Here is a 26,158-nt window from a genome sequence, read left to right on the forward strand (position 1 = left end):
TGTGGACTTGGTCTGTTATTACGAGAAAAATATTTTTTTCTCTTGATAACGTGAAAGTAAAAGATGTTTTCTTGAGAAAAAAAAATACCAGAGATAAAATTCGATCTACATATTTCTGGGTTTCTCTGCCCAAACTCCTGCCCTGCCCCCACCTCCCAGTATAGATCATTGAATGTATACAAGAACTGGACTGAGTGACCCATCCTCCTTTGCATTTCAAACAGGAAGTATTCTCCTCTGCTTCCTTTTTCTTTTAACATGTTCTTGTTAATGCAAACATTTTTAATGATATTTTTGCTGTAGCACAAGTTATCCAAGTTATAAAATGACCAGATGATCAGATGCGTCAATAGAAAAGTACGTGGTCTCACGTTGAACGTTTGAAGCGTTTCATTGACAGATTCTCTCAAGACGCTTTTTAAGTGGTAGGGGTGTGGCCTTCTAACAAGCTCACTCCATGACTGAGACTGGCATGGGACAGTCACCTCTTACTTGACATCTATAGAGTTCACCAAACATCACTAATAGTCAAGACTTTAAATCTTTAAATATTGGTGGAAAAAGGTAGCATCTTATAGATTCACTGAAACAAAAAGAGGCTAAAAAACAAGCTTTGCAGAACAAAGTTATTTGTAAAATGAATTCAAATTCAAATACCAAATTGCAACTCAAATACATTTATGGATGAAAACAAGTATAAAAAGGTAGTTTAGAAGGACATTTCTGGTTTTAAAGCAACAGTGCTTGCATATTTACCTCCAGGGCCCGGACCAACTGCTCGCCTCCAGAAATGTTGGGAATGTGGACGGTGGTGCTGAAAGCATCCAACATCTCCATTTCCTGAAGAACATCTTTACGACTCGTGGTGCCGATGATCAGCAGCTTACGACCCTAAGGAGCAAACAGTACTCAGCCCATTGACTCCATGTTCTTCCATTCATTATTATGTGATCAGAGAGGCAGCACAGGCTGCCCACGTGATGTGATACAGATGTGATACACGCTGGCAGACAGACAGAACAAAGAAAAGGGGTTTTCCTAAATCATTTTCTCTGTTTTTTTTCATGTATTTAGTTCTGTCTTGTCCTTGTAGACCATAAGTTCTCTGTAAAGGTTTATCTGTATAGAGATTAGCCTCCAACACCTAATAATTATGTACTGCAGCAGTCCTGGACCACAGGGACAAAACTGTTCATCCAATTCTTTCTTACTATACGTTTGAGCGAAAATATGACCCCCGCAACAAAAACTCACCAAAATTTGCACACGTGGTTCCTGGTAAAAATGTATTTCAGGCATCGGGGACAACAACAACCTCCCCAACAATAAAATGAATTTAAAAAAATGGCATCACAGCAACACAAACCGTAAAAAAATATGAATGGGGCAAAAATCTCTAATGGTGCTCCAAAAAATTCAAAGTCCTCCAATGAAACTTAAATACGTTGGGGATATCCAAAGGAAGTTTTGACGTTATTATTGGATGGCAGCCATTTTGTGGCAAAGTGTGAAATTTGGCAATATCTACGTTTTCCCACAATGTAGGAAAATAAAACCTTTAATGGAGAGTTCTTCACAAAATGACACACACAAGCTGCCAGGGTAAGTCCACAACCAAAGTTTTGTTGAACCTTTGTCCTCGGGAAAAGTCAGCCATCTTGAATTTAAATAAATAAATAAACATTCTTCAAATTCAAACGCCTCCTCAGGATTTCAATCTTTCACCTCTTAACTCCTCAAGCATCATAGATAAGCTTCTTGGGAAATTGTAGGAATTAGAAGTTGTGGATCTTAAAAGGCGTTTGTGTGGCGGACTTGCAAAGGTTGCATTCCCCTGTTGCTCACACACTTTTTACTGGAATATTGAGAAAATGTAATACCTTGGCTCAAGCTAAACAAAACAATATACCATATGATATGACTATATTAAGAATCTGGCCGTGCTTATCAAATATTCTCCGTTGCCAAGTAAATCCGAAAGTTTACTTTTACCGATTCTTCTAAAAATGACACTAGCCTTTTTGTCAGTAGGCGTCCAAAACATAAACTGGTTGCTATGAAGATACAACCAAAAGAAAGGCTGCCGTTTAAAGAAAGGATTTTATATTAATGTGTCATGTGCAGCTGGGTAGGAAAGAGGGGGGGGATAAGGCGCATGTAGCAGCCGCTCAGCCAGTGACGGCGGGTCACAGAGGGTGGTGAGGGCAGGCCAGGTAGTGCCTGTGGGCCACACAACACTCACAACTTTAATACATGTGAAGGCTGCTTGAGTATTTTAATTGACTGAATTCTTATATTCAGAAAATATATTTTCAGCTTTAAACTGTTCAGGGTGGACCCCGCCTTCACCCAACAGTGGTATAGTCTCCAGCAATGCTATTACCCCAAAAGGGATCAAGTGGGTTCAGAAAAATGGAGGCATTTTCAGATCTTTCCTCAGGTACTAATTTATCTGCTGTGGGGGCACGAATACAAATTAGAGCAGTGTTTTTCAACCTTTTTTGAGCCACGGCACACTTTAACCTTGACAAAAATCCCGCGGCACACCAGCATCCCCAAAAAAAAAAAAAAAAGCAGAAACTCATAGTCTGTTTTGATCTACAGCCCCCCCCCCCGCAATCTGACGTGCATTTTTGTGATAATTGTGGCAGAAAAAGCAGGAAGTTGCAGATGTTTTTTCTAAAAGATGTAATAAAAGTTAAGTTACATACAAACTGTATGTTCGTTGTGGTTTCAAGACATGTAACAAGGACGACTTCTTGTATGCTGAGGCGCTGTCCCTTTAAGCCAATGCATCATGGGAGATGTAGTGTGAAAACTGCCAGAAAACGGCAGAAAGACTCGCGTCTCTGAGCTTCATGGTTTTGTTCACTTGTTCCACGGTCTGATACCGGATTCTGTGGAAAGCTACACCGCTAAAGACAAGCTTTAGCTGGTATTTTTGTTAGAACTGAGTGAGTTATGAGCTAAATTGGAACAAGGAAGTGAATACTTTAAACACTTCTGATTGGTCAGACTGATGACATGTGATTAAGCCTTCAAGAAGCTGCGGGACTTTTCAGATAACAGTTATAGCTGCAGCTAAATCGCGTTACCGTCATTCTTATAAAAATGTCTTTAATAGAATCAAATAAACACAAAGAAAAAAGTATTTTATGAGCTTTCATATTTCTAACTACTCAGTGTTTTATCAGGACCTGTTTGGATGAACAAAGAGCTGATTTCCTGGAGATGGGAAATGTTTTTAGATCAGTGAGTGAGGGCAATTTTCCACGGCACACTTGACCATCTCCCACGGCACACTAGTGTGCCGCGGCACACTGGTTGAAAAACACTGAATTAGAGGATAGAAACATTTCAGTTGTTTTATTTTTTTAAATAAAAATGGCTTGAATTAAATAAGAGTACATCATAAAAGTAGTTTTTAAGTTCAAATTAAATATGTTGAGTAAGAATATCATAAAGCTAAATTAAGTCTGGGAAAAAGATTTACACTGGAATGACGTACATGAAGCTTCCAATAAGTAGGGCAGGGATGTAACGCAAGTCTGATCATGAACTCCAGACCATCTTCTGTCCCCTCTAAGATATTTGCAGGTGGCTTTCAGTTTTGGATCATTTCTTGCATTCATGCTCATTCCCTTCCGCCTTTATCGGGACTGGAAGAATTAAGAAGCTTCCTTCTTAGCTGCTGCATTTCTGGCCGTTCTCACAGAAGGGCTGTAAGGCTGCAACAGAAGAATGAGGCGCAGAAAAGACGTAAAGGGAAGAGGAGACTTCAGAACAGAGCAGGAGCATAATGGGATAAGAAAACAACAGAAGACAGGAGCAGAGAGGACAAACATGAGCGGAGAAGAAAAAGAATCGCAGCTCGGCTAAGCCGACGAGTTGGAGGACAACCAGGCGAGGATGGCGCAGAGACGAGAGGCAGAGGAGTGCTGAGTAGACAGGGGGATTATGGCTTTTGGGTGCCCCCCCATGGCGTGGGGAACTGTGATACTGCATGCAGATGAGGTGCCACACAGGCGGCGGCGCTGCCAGGTCCTGGCTCTCTCACAGAGTCCATTCTCCTCCGTGTCCCCCTGGCCTCCCCTGGCCCCAGGCACCCCGCTGGGCCCAGCTCTTTACAACCCCAGAGGAGCACTGCAGCCAGGCATTCAACACCAGGCCCTGCGCCACTTCTCATGCACATGCAGCCATATAGCGGGGCTATAGCCTCATTCACAAACCCGTCAACAACAGACACACAAGCTACAACTAAAGAAAGTATGAGAAACGGGTCTCTACCTCCACCATTCACTTGGAACAGAACAGGCCTGGAGCAAAACGCTCGCTAACAGCCGTGCACGCACACACAGCCCTTCACACGGGCCACTTGCAGCCAAAGTCCTCCAACAATTCCTCGCTAGACTTTCTTTGTGGGCATCCACAAGATCTGCTGCCCTCTTTCTGCCACTGAGAAGACAGACAGCAGCGCGTTACATCGTGTTACCTTAGGGGGCGGTTTCTTCAGCAGCACCAGCAACGCTTGCAGCACCAGGTTGGAGAAGCGAGGTCCAATTGGGACATAGTCTGACGAGCAAAGAGTTTAACAGGGTGAGCAAAGCAGCAGAATTCAGTGTCGTTTCATCTGCTGTGTTGATGGGGAAGAGCAGTAGAGGTCTTACCCAACAAACGTTCAATGTCATCCACAACCACACAGCTCAGCTGGGATTTGTATGCATCTTCAAAAATCTGTCAAATCGAATGCATACAAATATTTATGGGTGGATATACAGTAAAAAGGCTTTATAAGATCATTATTGTCATTTCACTACATGATCGAAACCTCATGTGGACCAGAAGTTTAGTATCTTGTGTCAGACTGAGAGGAGCTTCAGACAAAACCTTTGTTCCACCGGTCATTAAAACTTTAGCCACATTCACCCGTTTGGGGGGTTGAACTGTACGGGTGACGCAGAGTGATGCAGGCTTTTGGGTTGTCCAGGCTGTGGAGGGTCATAGGAAGGAGTGGCTTTATCTTAAGGGGAGCGTAGGTGTTTCGATAATGGAAAGTACAATTGTCATGTGTGTGTTGGGTGCATCGTGAAGTACTTGTTGGTTGATGGTGTTGTAAGGTCCCCAACACTGCACTTTAGTCATTAGTAAGGTGCGAGTACTGGCTCTTTATTGACCCTGTGCAAATGCCCCACACAGGGGGGGTGTGCACATGATACACACCTGTCTGTAGGACGCCCATTGGATGTCAACACAAACTAAACTCTGTCTAATTTCCTAATTGTCATAATTCCTTATTTACCTTTGCATGTTGAACAAATGCTCGCTATGACTCCTTGTGTGAGGCATGGCCATGGCCCTGACTATGATATGATCAAAGTTTACTTCTTCCCACTTCTTTTCAAGCAATAAATCAAGCTCTACTTGACTTTAGTTAATGATCACTATATTTAAGTAAGCAAAATGTGATTTAAGTGACTTCTTTGTTTGATAAATATATGTCAATTCTGTATTGCTTTGACTATAATGCTTGAAATGTGTGTAGTACCTGCCACCTGCGCGTCACGTACAGGTTTACCCATTTTTTGTCCTCAGACACCCTGTATGAACCTGTAAGGGCAGCTGTGACTAAGGCTTTACATGAATGGGTATCAGAACTCAGCTTCAAATGTAAGGATTACCTTTTTGATTGCTTGGCACTTGGCAGTCTCAGAGAATCCAATCATTTTGTCCGGGGAGCAGATCTTGATAAAGGGAAACTCTGAATCTTCTGAAATTTTAGCTGCTAGAGCTGTTTTTCCACTGTTAGCCGGGCCTGAAGATGAAGAACAGTCACCAATCTGTGTAAAACTCAGATATGGCATTACATTTATTTAATACCCTAGTGTGTTTACAGGATCTCTTAAATGATCATCTCCATGTGTGACTGGAATGTTCAGAGTGTTTGGAGTGAGCACCACCTTCCAGAAGCACAGACACCAGCGGCGTTCGGTCACTATTCTTCGTCTGCTGAACCAGCAGCTCTCCATCCTCCAGGACTGCAGAGACCGGATCGCCCCAGCGGATTATACCATTCATGATATAGCTGGCGTAATCCTCCTGGTTGGTTCCAAAGGCCTGAAGGGGACCAATGGAGAAATACACAGTCAGACTGTAGCTTTATTTGAGAATACTAAATGCTCTTCATTATTTTCACAAATGAAGAATTACTGAAGATTTGACAATAAAATTCATTATCTTCCTTGACTGAATAGGTGTATTTCTTTGATATTTACTTTTATGTTGAGTTTCCTAGGACTCTTTCTTGGACAACGTTATTGGAGACTGGAACTATCGTTTTGTTTTTAATAATGACAAACATGACAATAGGGATATTCCTATAAGGTTTTTTTTAAAAAAAAGTTCTTTGTTGGTAAATAAATGTTGTTCTTTTTAACAATTTGGGTCAAAAGTAAACACAATGTGGGCTGTCCTTCTCCAAGAAAACACTTGTACCAAGAATTAATCAATGTGATTTCTATTCCTATTCCTATTCTGATATTGAACAGAAAAACGTGTGATGAAATGAGGTGAATTGATGTTATAATTTTGCACAGAAATCAAAAGATCCGTTGACAAAAATCCATCTTTGTGAATTATGAGGCCAACAGGAATTTTTTGGACACAATCTCTGACGATATTTTTACTTTTATTTCACCACAGATAAAACTTTTTCAATTTTTCAAATTTCAAAACAGATAATTATAAACAAATCTTTATAAACTTTAAAACGTCCCATAAGGTGGATGATAAAAGTTGTGGTTCATTGCCACTAAAAACCTAGAAACTTCTTAACTGAAAAAAGGGTAAATATCCCTTTTTGAATGGGCAAAAAGACTAACTATTTTTTTCAAAATCATCAGTTTTTACCAACTACATGGATTACTTTAGGGCTTTTTAAAGACCCAGTCCAATGGAAAAAAAACTGTGTTGTTGGTGGTTTTTAACATGTCCTTGTGTTATTTTTTAGATGATGGCGGACATATTCCAACAAAATCAGGTTTAAAATGGCACTTCTGAGTATTTCTCTGTTCAAATCGTGCTAAATCATGAGGAGACAGAAAATGCAGTTTGAAAAAGCTTGTAGGTGTGATGTAGAAACTACTACAGGAAGCAACAAGCCCCTTTCTCCCTTCCATTCTGATTCATCCACTTGTAGGATGACAAGATCTGTGTACGTCTTTGTTTTCCTCGTCTGAGCTGGCCTCTGGCTCAAAACTGTACGGCCGTGTGGTGGTTGAAGGGCAAACCGCCACATAGGTGTTGGTATTCAATCCAGCTAATCAGTATCTACTGAATTTTTCTTTAAGTTAAAAAATCCACTTTTACTTTGTTTTTGTTTTTTCCACTAGGGAAACTTTGGCTATTGCCCACTCTCCTAATGGACTTTCTTTTTGCTTCTTTAAAGGAAATGATTTACTTAATTATTGGAGGACTACTTTTATATTATTTAAATGTTTTTAGTTTGCTGTTTTCCTGTTTTGAAGTCATAAATTATTCAGTTAGAATGTTTGCTTGATCAGTTTGTTTCCCCCTCCCTCATGTGTCCAGTATGGTTTTTGCCCCCGTCTATAAAGCTTCCCCATGTTTGTCAGTGCTAGGGTTGAGTGTGGTCAGGCCTGTTCAGTTTAGTCCCACTTGTTTGTTTCATTTAGTAAATTTTTCAGTTGGTCCCAAATCACTTTAGTCTTTGGAAATATTCTGTTTTGTACTTTTTATCCTATTCAATCTAGCTAATCAGTATCTACTGAAGCAGGTTAGCTGCAAAACAAGCAGGGCGGTAGCCCACGAGGAACAGGGTTGTGACCCCTGGTGTAAACAGCTGGATGATGGTAGGAAGGCAGGCTCACTCTGCAGGAACGCTCCCGCCCACAATTCAGAGGCTAATTTCTAATCAACTTCAAGTGTTAAACCAAAGTCCTGTAGTGTTTTTGACATTGACTGGCATAAAGATGGTTGACTTTGCAGCAGCGCACCGGTTTGATGTCGTTATTTAGTGCAGCCATGAAGTCCAGCCTGCTGACAAGAAGCTTCTCTGCGGTCTGAATGTCCACCTCCACTGTGCTGCTGGCCTGCAAAAACACAATATACATTTGCTTCTTTTTATCTAGCAGATGAAGTCCCCACCACCACCACCACCACCACTACCACAGAAACCAAATACATGAAATACAGCACAAATTGTCAGCACAATGTGTCTGCAGACAATGATCTCCCTTAGAGGAGAAAGGTCAGACACAAAGAGGGAGGGAAGAGTTAGAGCTTGAAGGAGTGAAGAGAAACGTCACAGCCATCAGATATGTGTGCGGCCCTTGTCTGTCATTTATCATCACTCTCTAATATCTGCTGTGTGTGTGTAGATGAGAAATTCACCTTATCTGCGTGTGCTGTGTACATTTGAGCCAGTGCACCTGATAAAACACTTAAGTCAGAGGGCACACATATAATACCCAACTTTCCACACCTGGGTGGCTGGTTAAACTGGCACTAAACAGTCTGTGAAACGGCCAACAGGTGTGTGTTTTAATATACTGCCTTCTAATATGAAGTCCCAACACATCAAAGCAAAGTTTGAATGTTATTAAAGTTTTCCACAAAAGCACAAACACAAAGACTCTGACCTTGATGTGTCTGTTCATGGCAGTGGACTGTGCAGCTCTGACCAGACCCTCCAACTCTGCGCCGCTGTAGTTTTTGGTCTCAGTCGCCAACTCCTTAACGTCCACGTCGCTGGCTAAAAGGTTATACTGACGCATCTTGGCTGTGTGGATGTGCAGGATCTGAATTCGGCCCCTTTCGTCCGGTAATCCTTACAAAAAAAGAAGGAATAGAGAAGTTCTAGAAATTTGGCAGAAATAAATAAATAAAATAAAATAAAAATTGTTCTTAATGTTGGTTTAATGCAATTTTGTAAATCATTTCAATACCATTAAGTGAAAAATTCTCGATAGAGTCTTAGTTTACAAACTTTTAGTCTGATGTTTGCTTGTATCTTATCATCAACATTATAACTCTTACAGTTTGATTCAAGCCATGCCGTATCCATTTTTTAGGAATAACTTTTACTAGATATGTACAAAAAACAGGAATCAACATGCTAAGACTTCTTTTAGTGAACAGGAACTTTGTTTCCTTCTGCAGGAAAGCCACTTAACTTCATTCAGCAGTGGACATATGCTTCCTCCTCTGACCTAAAACACTACACCTGTCCTACAAAATAGGCAAAGACTGTGAAGAAAACGGATCCAATGGAAGCTATCAAATCTGTTAGTGGATTACATTAATTTTGATCGAAGAATTAAGACAGATTACCTCATAACTACGCAGATCACAGACTATGGCAGACAAGAATCACAGTCAGTAAACCTGATAATAAAATTCTCCAAGATTAGGTCAGTGAATTGCAGGTAACCAGGCACCAACTCTTTAGCTTCTGGATGGAAGCCAAACAAACCTTCAGAAAGAGGCTGAAGATGGAAGGAACCTCTGTTTGAAGCTATGTTCACACCGCCCTCTGCAAGGTGTGTTAAAGCGAACACTTCTAATGAAAATTTATTTAAACGAATGTATATACACATTTTGGGCTTCTGTTTTCAAAACTCTTGCGTTCACACGCAGATTTTTAAGACCGTTTTTGGCTCAACGTACAATACGCGCGGACATTAAATGCAAGTTGAAAGCTAAACCAGGTCGAACTTTGACCAATCAGGGACTTGGATTTGGTAGTGATGTATGAATGGTGTTTAATAAACGGAAGTGCAAACACGATCACGAAGGAGAAATTAATAATTATGGTTTGTGCCCGGACGGAATTACATGACACCAAGTCTTTGATGTATTGGAATAGAGCTTTGAAAGAAAAAGCCGGGAGCAAGATTCTTCAGATTGCACCGCTTCTACATTTCACACCAAGCCTCCTCCAACTGTAGGTGTTGGACATGCGCTAGTATCGGGTAGCAACGGAGCAGTGTGAACACCAGGGGCTAAATGTACATTCAAGAATTCATATTTAGGGCTTTCTTGAACGTGTGTCACATGTCCAGTGAGAACGTAGCATATGACAAGTTGGTATCCTTTCACTCTTTAAGGTTTGTCTAGACATAGCTTAAATATGGGGACTGTGTTCCTTTCCTTTACAGGTGAAAAGTCAATCCTGTGTGTGTGTGCTCAAGAAAAACCATCAGACTGATCTGTTGAACTATTTTTCTTGGTTTTTGAAAAGCTGGCTTTTTGTGATGTCAGACTCTTAGGTCAATAGAAGAATGAGATAACATTTTTACTTCCTCTTTGAGACCAGTTCTAAACAAAATGTGAGTGACGATAATGCACTTCATCGGGTAATCTCTAGGTGGCTGGTTTCACATTTAATCATTTTTTCCATTCCTCTCAGTGTATAAACAGCTGAGATATATATTCAATTAAAAAACAGGAAAGCACTTTTTTCCCCTTGTTCTGTTAGGTTTATTTTAAAAGATAATTTCACCATGAGTAAATACCTTTTTGGATTTAATATTTTGTTTTATATTCCCATACATTTTTTCCTATATGAAAAAAAAAATTGAGGTTACATCTAAGTAACTTTTTCATATAAAATAAATAAAAGCCTCCTAACATCTGCATTTAAGTTATATTTCTTTTATTAATGTGCCACAAATTTCTCCTTTTAGTCCACAGTAAAAAACACAGGTGTGAAATCTCAATTGAGTGTTCTTACCAATCTCCATCTTGACCTCCAATCTTCCTGGCCTCAATAAGGCCTCATCTATCAGGTCAGGCCTGTTGGTCATACCTGGAGCGGACGTATGGATAGACAAGTGACATACAAAACAGAGGAAGATGATAAACAACAAATATGAGAAATAGTTCAGGTGTTCAGGCAATCCCTCTGGAAGGGTTTTGGAATGTCCAATGTGTGGGTTTTATGTTCAGGGAAGACGTGCGCACCTATGACCAGGATGTTGTTGAGCTGCTCCACGCCATCGATCTTGGACAGCAGCTGGTTGACTACAGTGTCGTGGACTCCTGTGCTGCCCGCCATGCTGCCACGCTGCTTGCAAATTGCATCAATCTCATCGAATATGATGATGTGAAGGCCGCTGTTTGCACCGAGCTGCTCAACAAAAACAGAGAAGGAGGAAGATTAATGTGTTATGGGTAAATAGGCTGCCTGTTGTTATCAGAAACCATCTGCTCTCACTAGCTGGGAGGTCTTTTTCATCCGACAAGCAAATCGCTAGTTTCTCCCACATACCATAGATTCCTCAAAAAATGTACTTTGCAACTCAAGGACTAAATGTATAAAAATGGTTTATGTTGTGAACTTTTACAGATTGTTGAAAGTCACATTTTTGAAAGTTTAACTCAAAAGCAAAAACCTGTTAAGTGTAAGCAAACAAAGACTCCACACGGTGTCTGCAGTTGTTTTGGCCATATGAGTACCAGAGCACAGCTATACTGATTTCCATTATTCAAAATGAGATGGGGGGCCTGAAACAGGTGTTTTATTGCCTTCACTGCAGCTGGATTGACCTTTTTCGTTTTTCTGGAGGCCTGCAAAGACCTTTCGGGCTTCACAGCAAGATACAGAGGTAAAAAAAACTTAAGTTGTACACTAAATAATAAGGATGGTCAACTTTTTTATGTCAAATCCACCTATGAATCTGTGTTAAACCTCCATTATTTGTTGATGATGGTTCTCCTTCATCCAGGTGACATACTGAACTTGAGTCATGACATATGGACTTAATATCTTCCTTCTTGAAATGTTCACCACTCAGACTGATGAAGCCACTTTGATCAGTGTTGAAACATTCAAGAAAGAAGACTTAAAGTCCAGATGCCATGACTTCACCTTCAGGACAACCTCTAAAGCAGGGCTGGCCAACACTGGTTCTCAAGAGCCAAAATTCTGCTTGGTTTCCAGCTCTCCTTGAAAATATTTCTGCTGAATGGCTGACTCAAGTGATTCCACATCCTGATTGACTTAACACACCTGGTTAGTCAGCATCTAGCAGTCCAGGGAGAGCTGGACACCAGGCAGGGTTGAGGCTCTTGAGGACCAGGGTTGGCCAGCCCTGAACTAAAGAAATGGGTAATAAGGCTATACTACCCGATTATCGTCAATGGTCCAGGCATTGCATGAAGAAGACAACACCAACAGAGTTTAGTAATGACTGCTTGGTGACTGCAATTACATTCAAATGTTACGGGAGAAATAAAAAAAAAAGATTTTATTTTATTTTTTTAAAGACTAAAATGTTCAATTCATTCCATATTTTTATTCCTGGAAGGACTTAAATATGTTTAATGTAGAGAGGAATAACCGCATCTTCAGAGGAGGGCCGTTGTGTCTTGCAGTTCCCTCCAGGATCGATCGTACTGGCACCTTAAGGGACTTAATAAAAATGGAAAATACTTTTGCAATGCATGTCGTAAGTATGTTTTGAAGTATTTGTAAGGAAAATGTAGGTTGAACACACGTCTGACATACAGGCGATGCTGTGGTACTGTGTCCATATGCCTCACGCTTGTCATTCATAAAGTGTGAATACTGGCCCATTACCAGCCCATAAAAATGAAAAATCCTTGCGACACGCCTGCGACTCAACTACTTCACCCATACGTGTTGCATAAGTGTTTGCTATAAATAATGTGCACGAACATTTTTGCTATATGTGCTCACTGAGCAGTCTATGACCTTGTAGCCCTTCATTCCTGGAAGGACTTAACTATGACCAAAATAATAAATTTCTAGAATTAAAAGTGGATTTAAGAAAATGTGGAATAAAAAAAAGGTCAATGCCAATGTGATGTATGTTATTAAATAGACTTAATTGAAACCATGCTATGGCAGATTCTCCATAACAAGATAGTAATTTTCAACAACTTCTCATGTGCCCATGAGCATCAATGAATGCTTCATGACATCCAAAAGTGTTCAGCAGTTCCCTGATGGCCTGCTGAGATAAGACATTCCAGTTTCTTTGAGGGGCTGCCCTGAGGTCACAGGGATTCTGGGTGGAGGTCTGTAGAAGTAGTTTCAGATGCTCCAGCAGGTTGAGCGTTCTTCATGCAATGGCTGGACCATTGATGATAATCGGGTAGTATAGGTTTATTACTCTGTGTAGCCATCAATCGATGTATCAATTTATCCAACCAGATCCATCTTTTCAAAGCAACTTGTTAATCAAATTGACATATTATAAAATTGTTTAAAAATGGCAAAAATCAATTATAATCTTGGATTGTGGCACAATAGGTTTATTTTACTATAACGTAAAAATGATCAAGTACCATCATGGCAGACAACACACACGATGGCAGCAAAAAAAGATCAAGCCGTCATTACAGTCCAATGTGTGGAAACACTTTGAATTTTGCACACATGTGACCATACTTTTTGATGTGGATAGACAGCAGTAGGCTGAACTTAATGAAACTAAAGTGTGAATGGATTTGCCATAAATTTTTGTTTGCTTCTTTGCTTGTACAAATGTTTATTTTACACTTGATTATCTAGCAAGAAATACAAGGAATCTGGAAAACTTCACCTTCACTGTTCAGTATCCAGGTATTTTGTCTCCGAGTCACACTGGTTAATTTTCTGGCTAAAGATGCCCCTGGATCAATTTTAGGTCAGTGAATCGGATCATTCGAAACAAACCAATAACTATCAATCGTATCATCAACCACAAATTATGATATGAATCAAATCGTTAAAATGAATTGTTACAACCCTACTTGATACTGGTCACAGGGAGCTGTTTTTGTGTTGCCTATATTTGACAAGACAAAGATGTTGACACCTCCACCTCTAGAGGTGGTGACTGTTTGGTGACCACAGTGGATGATCCATAGAAAAACACTCAAGTGGAGTACATCAACCATAAACGCTCCTTAGCAAGCTAAACGACTACTGTGAATTTAGCGCCAACATCGCAATTACCGCCTTGCTCACAAATGTGTCGAAGTGTCCTGGGGCAATACGCTGAACCCCATATTGCTCCCGGTGGTTATAGGGTGCCACCAGTGTTCGGCACTGGAGCCACCATCAGCGTGTGAATGTGTGTGTAAATGGGTGAATGGGACGTAACGGTAAAGCACATTGGCCCTTATAAAAGGTAGAAAAGCGCTATACAAGTATATAAAATTTATCTTATTATACCTTTCATCTTTCTGGAAACTTACTTATGCATAATTAGTTAGTTAAAATGTGTTTTAAAAACAATGTGAGAAGACCCTCTGGCTCCATCTTTTTTTCCACTTGTATTTATCTTCTTTATACTTTCTAGTCCATTTTAGTCAGTGACTTATGAAGACTTGCAATAAATGCACATCTCAATTGACAGGTTTATTCCTGATCTCTTTACCAGCATTAACCTCTGTAAGAAAAAAAATCAGCAGGAAAAGAACGAAGATGTTTGATAAAAAAGGAATGAACATCTCGAATGTGCAGACACACTGCTTAGGCACTTAAATACATTTTCAAGGTAAGCAAGATACTTAAAAACATAAAATGTGTAGAAAATGCTGTTTAAGTGTTTAAATCTGGTTAATTTAAGAAGCTTTAGTTCAAAACTTTCCCCAAATCTAAAGTTGAGATGTTTCAACAAAACTATTCAGATGGATTAAAGCAACAGTAGCCTTGACGAATTAAAAAAAATGCTAGTGCAGTCCTATTTTTTTTATTTTTTCTGGTTTTCAGCAGCCGGTGAGACAGACGTCCAGAAAACAGGCAGATGTAGCCAAACTCGAATTCTCACAGAGGTTGGATGGATTGTGACTTTTAAAATGTCCACACATGCAGAAATTGGTTTAAAATGAATTAAAATTAGACTCTTGAATTAGACTCTGTTGTCGTTTACAACCTTGTTTGAGAAAGAACATGCTGTGTAACATTTAACCTAACACTGAACACAGTATGAGGCTACATGTTATGAAATTTCAACTATAATAAATCTTGAGAGAAAACTCCAGAGGGACAGATGGAAACCTGAGGGGGCAGCAGGGTGGGGGGTTATCTCTCCGTCTACAAACCTGTCAACCCTGACGTAGCACTTAAAACAGGTGTGGAGCTGTGCATGTTACACACTGGATGGAGTGTGTGTGTGTTTGTGTGTGGGGGGGGGGGGACTAATCGAAAACCCAGCCCCCTCATTAAGTGGTGTGGAGTGAGGCTTGACGTTCGTGTCCCGCCATTCAGATTCAGTCACACACACAGACAGAAGTGAAAGAACGCGTTACTGCTGGGACTGTTTTAAAGGGCAGATCTCTCCACTCCTGCAGAAATGAGCTTTTGTCCCCCACCCACTCATTTACAAACAGATGCAGCACTCATCTGTGTTTTACCTGAACCGTGAAGAAATGATAAAGACATGAAGAGAACCTGGAAAAATTCTGTAGCTTTGGGTTTTAGCATTTGGAAAGTTGAGATATTTCAGAATTTATTTTGAAACAAGTTAGTTAATTCTATCAGGGTCTCCGGTTTTGCCCAAGTCCCTAATGTGACTTGTTTCAGGTATTTACCCTGCACATTTTAAAGCTCAACTCAGAGTTTCTCATGGGTTCTGATTTTTTTCTGCAGCTTTAAAGACCCATAAAAATTGAGTTTTGGTGTAATTAACATGTTTTTGTGGTGTTTTTCGGATGATGGAGGACATATTTTAAGAAAACTAACCTTATAATGTCATCTGAGTATTTTTTTCCCCAATTGTTCAGAGTATCTAAAAAAAAACAGTCTTGCCGGCAACTCAGAGGCGAATTTCTCATGAGCTACTACCACTCTGCAGACCATATGTTTTATTAAACGTCACAGGTTTTTTGATCTTGGCTAAAAACGGCATAATCACGATTAGAAGACCCCTGGGGACACTTTGACAATAAATCAAAAGATGATCGGAGTGGGACTTTAAATACAGACTCATGTAATCAGTCTTAATTGACCTGCACATACAAAAAAAAAAGAAGAAGAAAAAACATTTTGAATTTTAAGCTTTTTACCCATTTGGGTCAAATGTGTGTAATGAGAAAGTCAGCTCCTATCACATTGTGGTGTTTTGTAGCTTTGTGCAGGAGTCCAACCTTTTTATTTGACTGACAGCTCTCTTTTTAAGCCACGAAAACATCCAACAAATTGCAGATGTAGATTTTTTTTAATCACAAATTCAAACTGCAGGATATTTTTAATCTCAACCAAATGTGTTTGTTAAGGACATTGGTAAATTATTTGTTTTCAAAACTAGATTGACTTTTAAAAAAAGGTTTGTATGACTTCATGCCTCAAATAACAAACTTACAGGCATGAAGGATTTGTCAAAAACGATTTCCTGCAGGTGTTCTTACCCTCTTTTGCTCCTCTTCTGCATCTGCAAACAGCTTCCTGATGTTCGCCTCAGACTCTCCTACATATTTGTTGAGAATCTCTGGGCCGTTGACGATCTTTGGCTCTCGGGCTCTCAACATTTTGCCGATTTGCCGAGCCATCAAGGTTTTGCCGCAGCCTGGTGGTCCGTACAACAGGATTCCCTTGACGTGTTTACAGCCTGCAAAGACACATACAGGAGGCTCACTTTTAAAAATGTAAAGTTAAAGAGCACAAGGCACATCAAGCACATTGCAACCTGTCCTGGTGCAAAGTTTGCAATTCTTGCTTCTGATAATATGAATTTATTACCAAACAGGAAGTACAAAGAATTTTGTGAAATCTGGATTTCCTTAAAGGTCATAATTTAGCTGGTCGATCAAGCCAGCGTGACATTTGAAGTTGAACTCTGTGTTCCTGTCGGGAATAGGAAAACAAATTCCTGTCACAAAACGTAAAAAAAAAAACTTTTCGGTAAAAGTTTTTATGTACAAAGTTTCTCCCCGTCCAGGTTTTTAGTGCAGATCTTTAAAATGGCCTTTTGCACCTGCTTGATGACATTTGGAGCAGACTAACCGAGGGTCCCAAGATAACAATCTGAACTGCCATTTGGGCCTGCTGAGGGACGAGCAGCCCCACTGACAAGTGGGAGAGATGGTTTAAAAAAGAAAAAAAATAGAGGGGAGGGGCTTAGTAACGCAGAGAGGAGTGCAGCTTTCTTGTATTGGCTCTGTTGGCAGACAAAGCAAAAAAAAACAAAATTTAAAAAAAGCTTATGTCGCTGGGAGTGAAGACAAGGTGACCACACACACACACACCCACACACACACACACTGTCGGCACCTGCACCCCCACTCCTTATGCCTGTCAATTAAAACTTTACCTTTCCCTGGGTGCTCTATCGGGACATCTCATTACAACGGCCAGCTGGCTGCAGCCAAAGGCCAGACTGCACATCACCAGCCTAAAGGTCATTCACACACTGGGGCACCACTTCATGCTCTTAGAAGGGTGTTCCAGAGGCCTCATACACACTGCCTAGAGGGCCAGAGTGAACCTGCACAGCTCAGAAGCTCCTGGACCACAGCTTCTCAAACTGAGTGGATGAATCACAAAGAAGACACGCTTCTTTGTAATTATGAGATGTCATCTCAAAAGTGACTCATAATGTGATCTGACAGATGTCAAAGAGTTGATAACTGGTGTTTGCAAAGATGGGATAAAGGTTTTAGTCACGGGTTCAACACTCAAGGACGACACTCCAAGTTTGAGGATTTCTACTCCATTTAAATCTAACTTTTTTGTTTATTATTTAAAGAATAAATGAACAAAGCAGTTCAACAGAATCCTTCAAAATAAAGGTTTTGTTGTCAACTCAGTAAATCAAGGAAAGACAACAACGAAAAAAAATATATTTTTTGTTTTGTTTGACTTGTCATGAACTTGTAGGACTTATAACTAAGAGGAAGGATTGTGAAATTTTCTCTGAGGGCTTTCCAAAGAACTCGCTACAGAAACTCCCCTTTACTCAACAGGGCTGAGCTGAAATCTGTGACCAAACAGTTAAAGAATCTGCAGAAATATAAAATTAGGAAGCATTGCAGGTCTTCCCTTCAGCAGTATTGGAAGGGCAGGTCATTTGTTTATTCTTTAGTGTTTGGAATTTCTGATGTATGTATAGTAAAGAAATCTGCATCAGTTTAAAACGCTTTTTCAACCTAAGGAACATATCTGAAAAATGAATATTAAAAGTCAGCAAGTCTTCCAACAGCAGGATATCGAGGTCAGACGTGATGAAGAAAGATTCATTGGCAAACCCACACCAAGCTCCATCAGGGCAGAGGGTTTATTGATCATTCACAAACCTACAAACGCAGGATTTGGAACTAAAACTGATTAGTGGAAATGAGAAAACAGGGAACTCACCCATCTGTTCAATGATGTCTGAAGGGAAGACTCGGGAGGCAAAGGCTCTTCGAAAGATGTCAGAAAACTCTTTGTCAAGGCCGCCGATCCCCATCCTCTCAAAGTTCCAGTCTGGGCTGATAATGGACTGGCGATTTTCTCTGGTTTTTGATTTCCCTTCAGGGTGAAACACAAACAGATTGACAGGCCGGACACAAGACTAACACTGAGAATCTCTCCCATTTACGGTACTTCTCCAAATTGTCATTTTTGGGTCATGTAAGAAGTTCAAATCTATAAATGTAAAACTTTTGATAATATGCAAGCATTTAAATGTGTTTAAGAAGGACATCTTTAACATTTTCTTCTTTAGAGAACCTTTCTAGATCTGAATATCATTGAACCACTACATCCGACTGAATTAAGTCCTTTTGGTATGTACAGAGGTCATTTGGGGCTTTTCAATGGTACCAAATGTGAATGGGTAGAGCTCTGGGAAATGTAGTTTTTGTTGGATTAGAAGAAATTTTGGTTGGACAAATGTTTTTTTCTGATAGTCAGGAGGATAAGATTCTGCAGTATTGGCAGAGAGGCTGATCAAATGGAAAATGAACTCTTACTGTAAACGCTTACTGAGATAAATGAGCATATACTGCCTCCTTGTGGCTTTCAAAAGTACTACTTCAAAAAATCCAAACTGAACTGTTCAAGAAGCTTCAGGTTGACCGTTAAATGTTTGAGAAAACGAGTTATTAAATGTGTTCCTTTCAAATCAATTTTATTTTTTTATGTAGAAAAAAAAACGTAGCTAAACACTCACCGATGAGCACGACAGCTGAATTATCTGATTTCTCAAAAATCACCTGACTGTTTGCCAGCAACAAACCAACCTTTGAGAAAAATAAACACAAGCAGCTTGGTACACAATCCAATGAACAGCCAAAAAGATGCACAAAATAACTACTCAAAATATGAGTGTGTTGGGAAGCTTCCTTCAATAAAGTTGTGCTTTGAAGCGTTTGGCGAAGAGGGCGTTACCTTCTTCTTGGATCCACCCGCCTGTCGTTCTCCCTTTAAGATGCTGGCATCCATGGCTTCAATCTCTTTTACCACCAAGTTAAACAGCTTGTCGGCAAAACTAAACACGAGCTTCAAAGAAAAGATTACAGTGGAATAAGTGGAAACAGTGAGTGGATGAATTGCCCGTTGAGACATTTCCTGGTGCCTTAAAAAATGTCAGTAAAAGCCTGGAGAACCTGCTGGCCGACAGTGAAGGCTTGGTTGTCGAAGCGCTGGACTAACTCGCTGGCCATCTTGTCTGAATCAAAAGGGCTGCTGTCCACAAACTTCTTCTGCAGGAAGTCTATCTCCATGGTCATGACGCTTATGCAGTCCTTAGACTTATCAAACTTGTAGTTTGTTACTTTTGGGAGATAAAACAGAAATAGAGGTTCATGCATTTCGTTTGATGCTTTTGTGGGAAACCAGATACTTTAAATTCAAAATGAGGTTGCAGATTTTTTTTAAATTTCATTAAAAAAAAAGAAAAAAAGTCCCTTCCTTGTTTTTTTTTCTCCTTTCTTTTTGTAAATCATTTTAAAAGCTAAAACTTTCAACAACAAAAATGAATAAATAAATCAGATGCATAAATGAGGACATTTTAGAGCAGATCTGCTCAACCAAATAAATAAAAGCAAACAGGTCTGTCATTGAAGACCGATGCCCGTTAACAGATGCATCTGCAGAAACATCCATTCATCTGGTTTCTGAGCCTCATAGTGGCGATCAGAATTTGAAGCGATCAGAGTGACCAGAATTACCAGAGCAGAGGACCGTTAAATCTAAAAAGAGGGACTACATCCGTGTTCCACCCACCTTTGAAGTCATCTCCCAGAACAATAGCCGCCCACTTCCTCTGCAAAGCAACAGGTCAGTCGGTCAGAATACAAAGCATTTAAATAAATCCTTATTTAAAAAAATTGTCAAAGCTACAAGACAAAAACACTGAAAACCAAATCATTTGGTTTTAGGACCAATGTTGTGTCAAAGCTCACGGGGCTTCTATATATTTTAATTAAACATATTAGAGTGAAGTTGCAGATTGATGGTCTTTGGTAGGAGTCAAAAGAATCTTAGCAACACAGGATCTAGGTTTCATAATGTCTTTGACTGACCAGTGTTACTACATTTCTGTTTTTGAAACAAGACCGTCTTAAGGAGGTCACAATAGTACCTGACTGTACCTGTTGTAGCTGCCAGCTTTACAGAGAGGAGGAGCAGGCAGAGAAAAGCATAAGAGGAGCAGAAAAAAAAAGAGTGACAGAAGAGATGACAGCAGCAAAAACACACTGATCAATCATTTGGACTTTTCTTAACACATAATTCTGATGAAATGCAGCCATAAAAGTTTACCAAAACAGATAAATGGCTGCACTGGAGGATGGGCTACCTGTGGCAAGCTGAAAGCGATGCAGCCGCTGCTCACTTCAGGATGCTTCTTCAAGGTGAACACAAACTCCCCTTTCCCATTGTAAACCGTCACGTGTCTGCAGTGACATAAACAGCAAAGAGAAGAAAACAACTGAATATGCTGAAAAAGTGGAAAAAACAAAGATATAATAATGGAAACAGTTTAAAAAGCTGCTCCACAATGAGGTTAGGTCAACATATATTTATTTCATAAAGGATCCACATTAGTATTAACCAAAGCTTACTTTTACCTTAGGTTATTTGAGCAGCGTAGCTGCAGGTAGTTATAGTCCCACTCCAATCAATCTTTTGGTTTATTGTAAAAGTGTTCCCAGTCGTCTTTTAATCATGATTATGCCGTTTTTAGCCAAAATCAAAACACCTGTCATTTTCTGGGATACAGTTTCAGCAGAGCGGCAGACGTTCACTAGAAATTCACCTCCGAGTTGTGGGTGGGACTGTTGGCAGGGAGCAACCCCACCCCACTTCCCCTTCCCACTGTGGAGCAGAGCAAGTAGCTTGCCACCCACCCACCCAGCGTATTTTTATTTTCTAGTATGTCCCTGATTCACAGTGATTTGAATAAAGAAATACACATAAATGCTATTTTCAGCTTAATTTTCTTTATATATGTCATCCATCATCAGAAAAATGTCACAAGAAAATGTTAAAGGTGGATCTTTAAGGATTTAATGATGGGTTTTCTGTAAACAGGTGACAAACATTTTGGGATTTTATTTGCATTATTCTATTAACTTCTCTCATAACTTTGATTGATTGTAAAATTTTTCTATAAATGGAAAAACTTTTTTTGTTTACAACCATGAGGTTTTAGGGTCTCTAAACCCTTTAAATATAGAACTATTCATTTAAATATAGATTTTTTATATGATCCTTACAAATATGCAAATGTGAAAACTACTGACTAAGTAAAGACAGGTAATTTAAGAACATGTCACACTGCCGCTTCAAACAATTTGCAAACTGTCCACAGATTAAAAAAAACTGGTCATACATGGAAAAAAGTGATAAATGTTGTGGTTCTTTATATAAAATTTTAACTGTTATATTACGAATAACCACATTAAAACGATGGAAGAAGTACGAATAAACCACGCAAAAAACATGTAAATCTGCGCTTCATTAAATTTCTTTATTTTGACATTTGGAGCACTGAGCAGAAATCACATCGCATCAGCACCATGGTCAGCGCCCGCCACAGTGCCTTGGAATGCTTTCCTCTAAACAGTCGGATTCCTCTGATCCGTCCCAGTTCTAAGTCAAGGCCGTGTCACACAACCGCTACGTACAATCTGAGCATTTTCAGCCTATGAAATGTCAGTCTTTGTGATACATGCGTGATATACGGAAGTCATGCGTTTCTTGCGTTAGTTTTTGGCGATGTGCGCAGACGTCCGTCGGGTGTTTCAGCTGGCATGAAATCGGTTTTGAGTTGTTCTAAAGTTTTGGTCAGATGAGAATTACGCAGTTCATTTAACTATTTTTCTTTGATTCTTTTTCTATTATTTTATTTTATTTTTTTTGCTAATTTAGTAAAACCCTATTCAATTATATCTTCTATCGTAATAATAATAAAGGATTGGATTTATCTGTGCTTTTTCCAGACGCTCAAAGCGCTTCCATTGTGGCCATTCACTCTTCATTCATACTTGGTGATGGTAGAGGCGTGGCTGCCAGGTCTGAAAACCATTCTCTGGTGCACAAAGAAATACGATATATAGTGGAGCAAAAAAGTAGCACCAATTGTGCAAGTTCTCCCACTTAAAAAGATGAGAGAGGCCTGTAATTTTCATCATAGGTATACCTCAACTAGAAGAGACAAAATGAGAAGAAAAGAAAATCCAGATAATTACATTATCTAACTTTTAAAGAATTATTTTTTGCAAATTATGGTGGAATATAAGTATTTGGTCAATAACTAAATTTCAACTCAATACCATTTGTTGGCAATGACAGCAGTCAAACATTTTCTGTAAGTAATCAGAAGGCTTTCCCAAACGTTTGCTGGTATTTTGGGCCATTCCTCCATGTAGATCTCCTCTAGAGCAGTGATGTTTTAGGGCGGTCACTGGGCAACACAGACTTTTAACTCCCTCCAAAGATTGTCTTCTGGAGACTGGCTGGGCCACTCCAGGACCTTGTAATGAGTCTTATGAAGCCACTCCTTCATTACCCATGCAGTGTTTGGGATCGTTGTCATGCTGAAAGACCCAGCCACATTTCATCTTCAATGTCCTTGGTGATGGAAGGAGGTTCTGGGATTTTTGCTCACTGTTCTTGTGATCATTTTGACCACACAGGGTGAGTTATTGTTGGGAGCCCCAGATGGAGGGAGATTATCACTGGTCTTGTAAGTCTTCCATTTCCTTTTTGATTTCTTCACATTATTGCAGCTTTAGTCTTGCCAGACTGGTTCAGATGAAGTTACAGGTCTGTGAGAGCCAGAAATCTTGCTTGTAGGTGACCAAATACTTATTTTCTCTTTTTGTCTCTGACAATTGGTGGCTGACTAATCCTTTTTTGCCCAACTGTATCTTTCCAGTAACTTGCTCTATTTTCTATTTGGTTGTCTGCTTTCTCTGCTTCTCTCTGTCTGCGTGTGAAGTTTGCTATTTCCTTTATCATCTTCAGTTAAGTTTTCATCATCTGCAGAGTTTGCTCTGTCATCGCGTTTTTTAGTCGCTAAAATAGATTCGAGTTAAATGATGAGATTTGCACACGATTGCATACCAATGTAAAATTCCGATTGCGGGTAACGTCACCAGCAGGTGTCACTCTTCCTAGCGATCGGGGATATTCTGTTCCGATGGCCCTGCAACTAACGCGACGTGAGCGACTTCAAATCGCTTTGAAGTATAAACCGGCCATAAGGCGGGCGTGGCTACTTGGACGCGCGATATGATCCTCCGTCTCAGCGGGAGCACAAAGGCTGAAGTCTTTGAAATAAATCCTTGTCTGTATACAAGAACTGGACTAAGGGACCCCTTCCCACTGGAGTTTCAAAAACCGGTTTCAAAAGACTAAAATCCCATAGACTTCGATAGAGAAATAGAAAGCTATTACTCAGTCATTCTGATTGTCAGAATAACCATTCATGCTCCACTACTTTTTATTTAAATGTTCTTTTTAACTTTTTTTGTTCACCTTCTTGATATTTTTGGAATTGCAAGGTATTCAAGTTATAAACTGACCAATCAGATGTATGTGGTCTCAAGTCAAACAATTGATACATTCAATTGACAGATTCCCCCTAGGAGTGTGGACTTCTAACAAGCTCATTCCTGATTGAGGAGTGGTTGTGATAAAAACGATGACTCAGACTGACTCGGACCAATCACTGCTTACTGACAATTTCAATGTCCGCATCGCAGAGAAATGGCGACTGAATTGACTTCATGTTATTGGAGCCGGAATCAAACAATTTTTCCACGGGTGACTTTACACTTGTTCAGTCCAGTTCTCATATAAGGTAAATGAAAGAAAGGCATGACACTGACCCCCATGCCTGGAGTTTGACACCCCATGCATTTGTCAGTTTGTTTTCACCAACTGGATCATTTGTCCAAGAAAAGAACCTGCAGGGTATTTTTATTCTTTAGTTACAATGTTGGAGTGTGGACTGTCTGGCGCTGAAATCTGCACAGTAGGATCAGCTTTTAATCACATCAGAAAATGAACCGACATCTCCACACTCTAAGAAGCAGGAAATGTTAACAATAAAGCTGCACACAGATTGTGATATTCAGCAAAGGTAGAGGAAAACAATAAACAAATGTTTTCAAATGTTGCTTCAGGGCTCGACATAGCCATTTGTCCGCTGGCCCGGTCCTGTTTTTCGAGCAGTGCGGACCACAAGACTTTACTTTTCACTTGTCCGCTCGGGCCACTAAAATATCTAACGGTTTATATATTCTTCACCTTTTTCAATAAAGTAAATTTTGCGAAAACGTGTAGATTTACCTCGTCTTCATAATTTAGTTTTTCTGCTAGTCCTGTGTTCAGACTTCAAGGGTTTCTATGGGAAACCTTTGATCACTTCTCCTTCTCTCCCGCCTGCGTGCGCGCGGCTTTCACTGCCGAGCACCACGCGGCACGCGCTCACTATTTTTTTTTTCAAACTTTATTGAATGTAACAATTCAATACAAAACAATGTTAAACAGCAACAACGAAGGCACAAGCCAGTGGGTTATTATTACATTTGATTATAAATCCGACACCGTCACTGAAGAGAGACTGAAGCATGTCAGAGATGTGGAAGACATGGCAGGAATAGATAGGAATATGTTGGATGGAGTAGTGGGTATAATTAGTAGTATGGACAGCAAGATATTTAATGAATGCATTGAAGATGAAACTGTATCCACTAAGCTTTAAGCTGAATGTCAAAGAATCAAAGGCAACTCCAAATACCTGAATCTCAGACTCAAATGCAGTAGAATGTTAAACTACTTAATTTTGTTTTTCTTTACAACACTGTAAGCAGTAAGTATTTATAGTTAGCTGAATGATCTCAGTTAGACCTGCACAATATGAGGAAAACTCGCGATATGCGATATCAGAGATTAAAATTGCGATAACGATATAATTTGCGGTATATAAACAAACAGCAAAATAACCAAATAACCATTCCCGGTTTAAAAATTATACTCCAAATGACCCACGTTGACATAGGTTACAAACATCTAACATAACAGGCCTCCATCTGATTGGTCAACAATGTGAAGGCGTCCATCCGATTGGTCAAATGCATTAAGGGATTTATTTGATTCGTTAAATGGTTCAAGCTGCCATTAGATTGTTTTAACACATTTAAGGTTTATGATTTATTGCGATATTTGCCGTTAGAAGCACCATGAAAACTTCTGAACTAGTGTTACCTACTACACTGCAGTGCTCTCTTCAAAACATCTGAAACAGACTAGAGCAGATTTAAGTTTGATATGGTGTATTTTCAGTCATTGAAAAGTGTAGAAAAATAAGTGATGTCACCAGAATGCACCAAATTGCACCATATTAAAAGTTTCCGGGGGGGCATGCCCCCGGACCCCCCTAAAGTTGCAAGCACCTGCGGAGCGGTGGGTCCCGCTATGCGCGGTGTCGGGCCAGTAACTTTCAGGCAGGGCCAGTAAGTTTCAAAAACTACTGGCCCTGTGGGCCAGTGCAAATTTCTGGGCTATGTCAACCCCTATGCTTTGATCAAAGATCAAGTGTGCAAGGATTTGAATCTGCTGGCGTTATAGATGGAGTCTGATCATATGAGAGGAAACATCACTCACGGTTCAAAGTGCTGCTCCTTGTCATTGATGACTGCACAGTTGGTCAACGACAGTTCATCTGTGGGGCATTTAACTGCTTTTAGAGTCTGA

General features: G+C 39.9%; 1 protein-coding gene across 2 annotated transcripts in view; it reads right to left on the reverse strand.

Annotated features, from left to right (window-relative positions):
• Positions 1-26,158, reverse strand: part of LOC101174468 (vesicle-fusing ATPase) — a 35,314-nt gene that overhangs the window by 5,667 nt on the left and 3,489 nt on the right. The window contains exons 2-18 of one of the 2 annotated variants that reach the window (XM_004080639.4): positions 26,069-26,154; positions 20,751-20,847; positions 20,177-20,216; positions 19,558-19,724; positions 19,340-19,450; positions 19,122-19,191; positions 18,323-18,478; positions 16,378-16,577; positions 10,981-11,146; positions 10,751-10,825; positions 8,658-8,845; positions 8,013-8,108; positions 5,958-6,114; positions 5,679-5,812; positions 4,668-4,734; positions 4,493-4,572; positions 757-891 (exon numbers count right to left, since the gene is read on the reverse strand). In XM_004080639.4, coding sequence (XP_004080687.1) covers positions 757-891; positions 4,493-4,572; positions 4,668-4,734; positions 5,679-5,812; positions 5,958-6,114; positions 8,013-8,108; positions 8,658-8,845; positions 10,751-10,825; positions 10,981-11,146; positions 16,378-16,577; positions 18,323-18,478; positions 19,122-19,191; positions 19,340-19,450; positions 19,558-19,724; positions 20,177-20,216; positions 20,751-20,847; positions 26,069-26,154 — 2,025 coding nt within the window. Of the gene's footprint in view, positions 1-756; positions 892-4,492; positions 4,573-4,667; positions 4,735-5,678; positions 5,813-5,957; positions 6,115-8,012; positions 8,109-8,657; positions 8,846-10,750; positions 10,826-10,980; positions 11,147-16,377; positions 16,578-18,322; positions 18,479-19,121; positions 19,192-19,339; positions 19,451-19,557; positions 19,725-20,176; positions 20,217-20,544; positions 20,561-20,750; positions 20,848-26,068; positions 26,155-26,158 lie in introns of those variants that run through there. The other variant, XM_020711939.2, reaches the window with a different exon arrangement.

Source organism: Oryzias latipes, chromosome 19 (genome assembly GCF_002234675.1).
Source record: "Oryzias latipes chromosome 19, ASM223467v1".
Lineage (NCBI taxonomy): Eukaryota > Metazoa > Chordata > Actinopteri > Beloniformes > Adrianichthyidae > Oryzias > Oryzias latipes.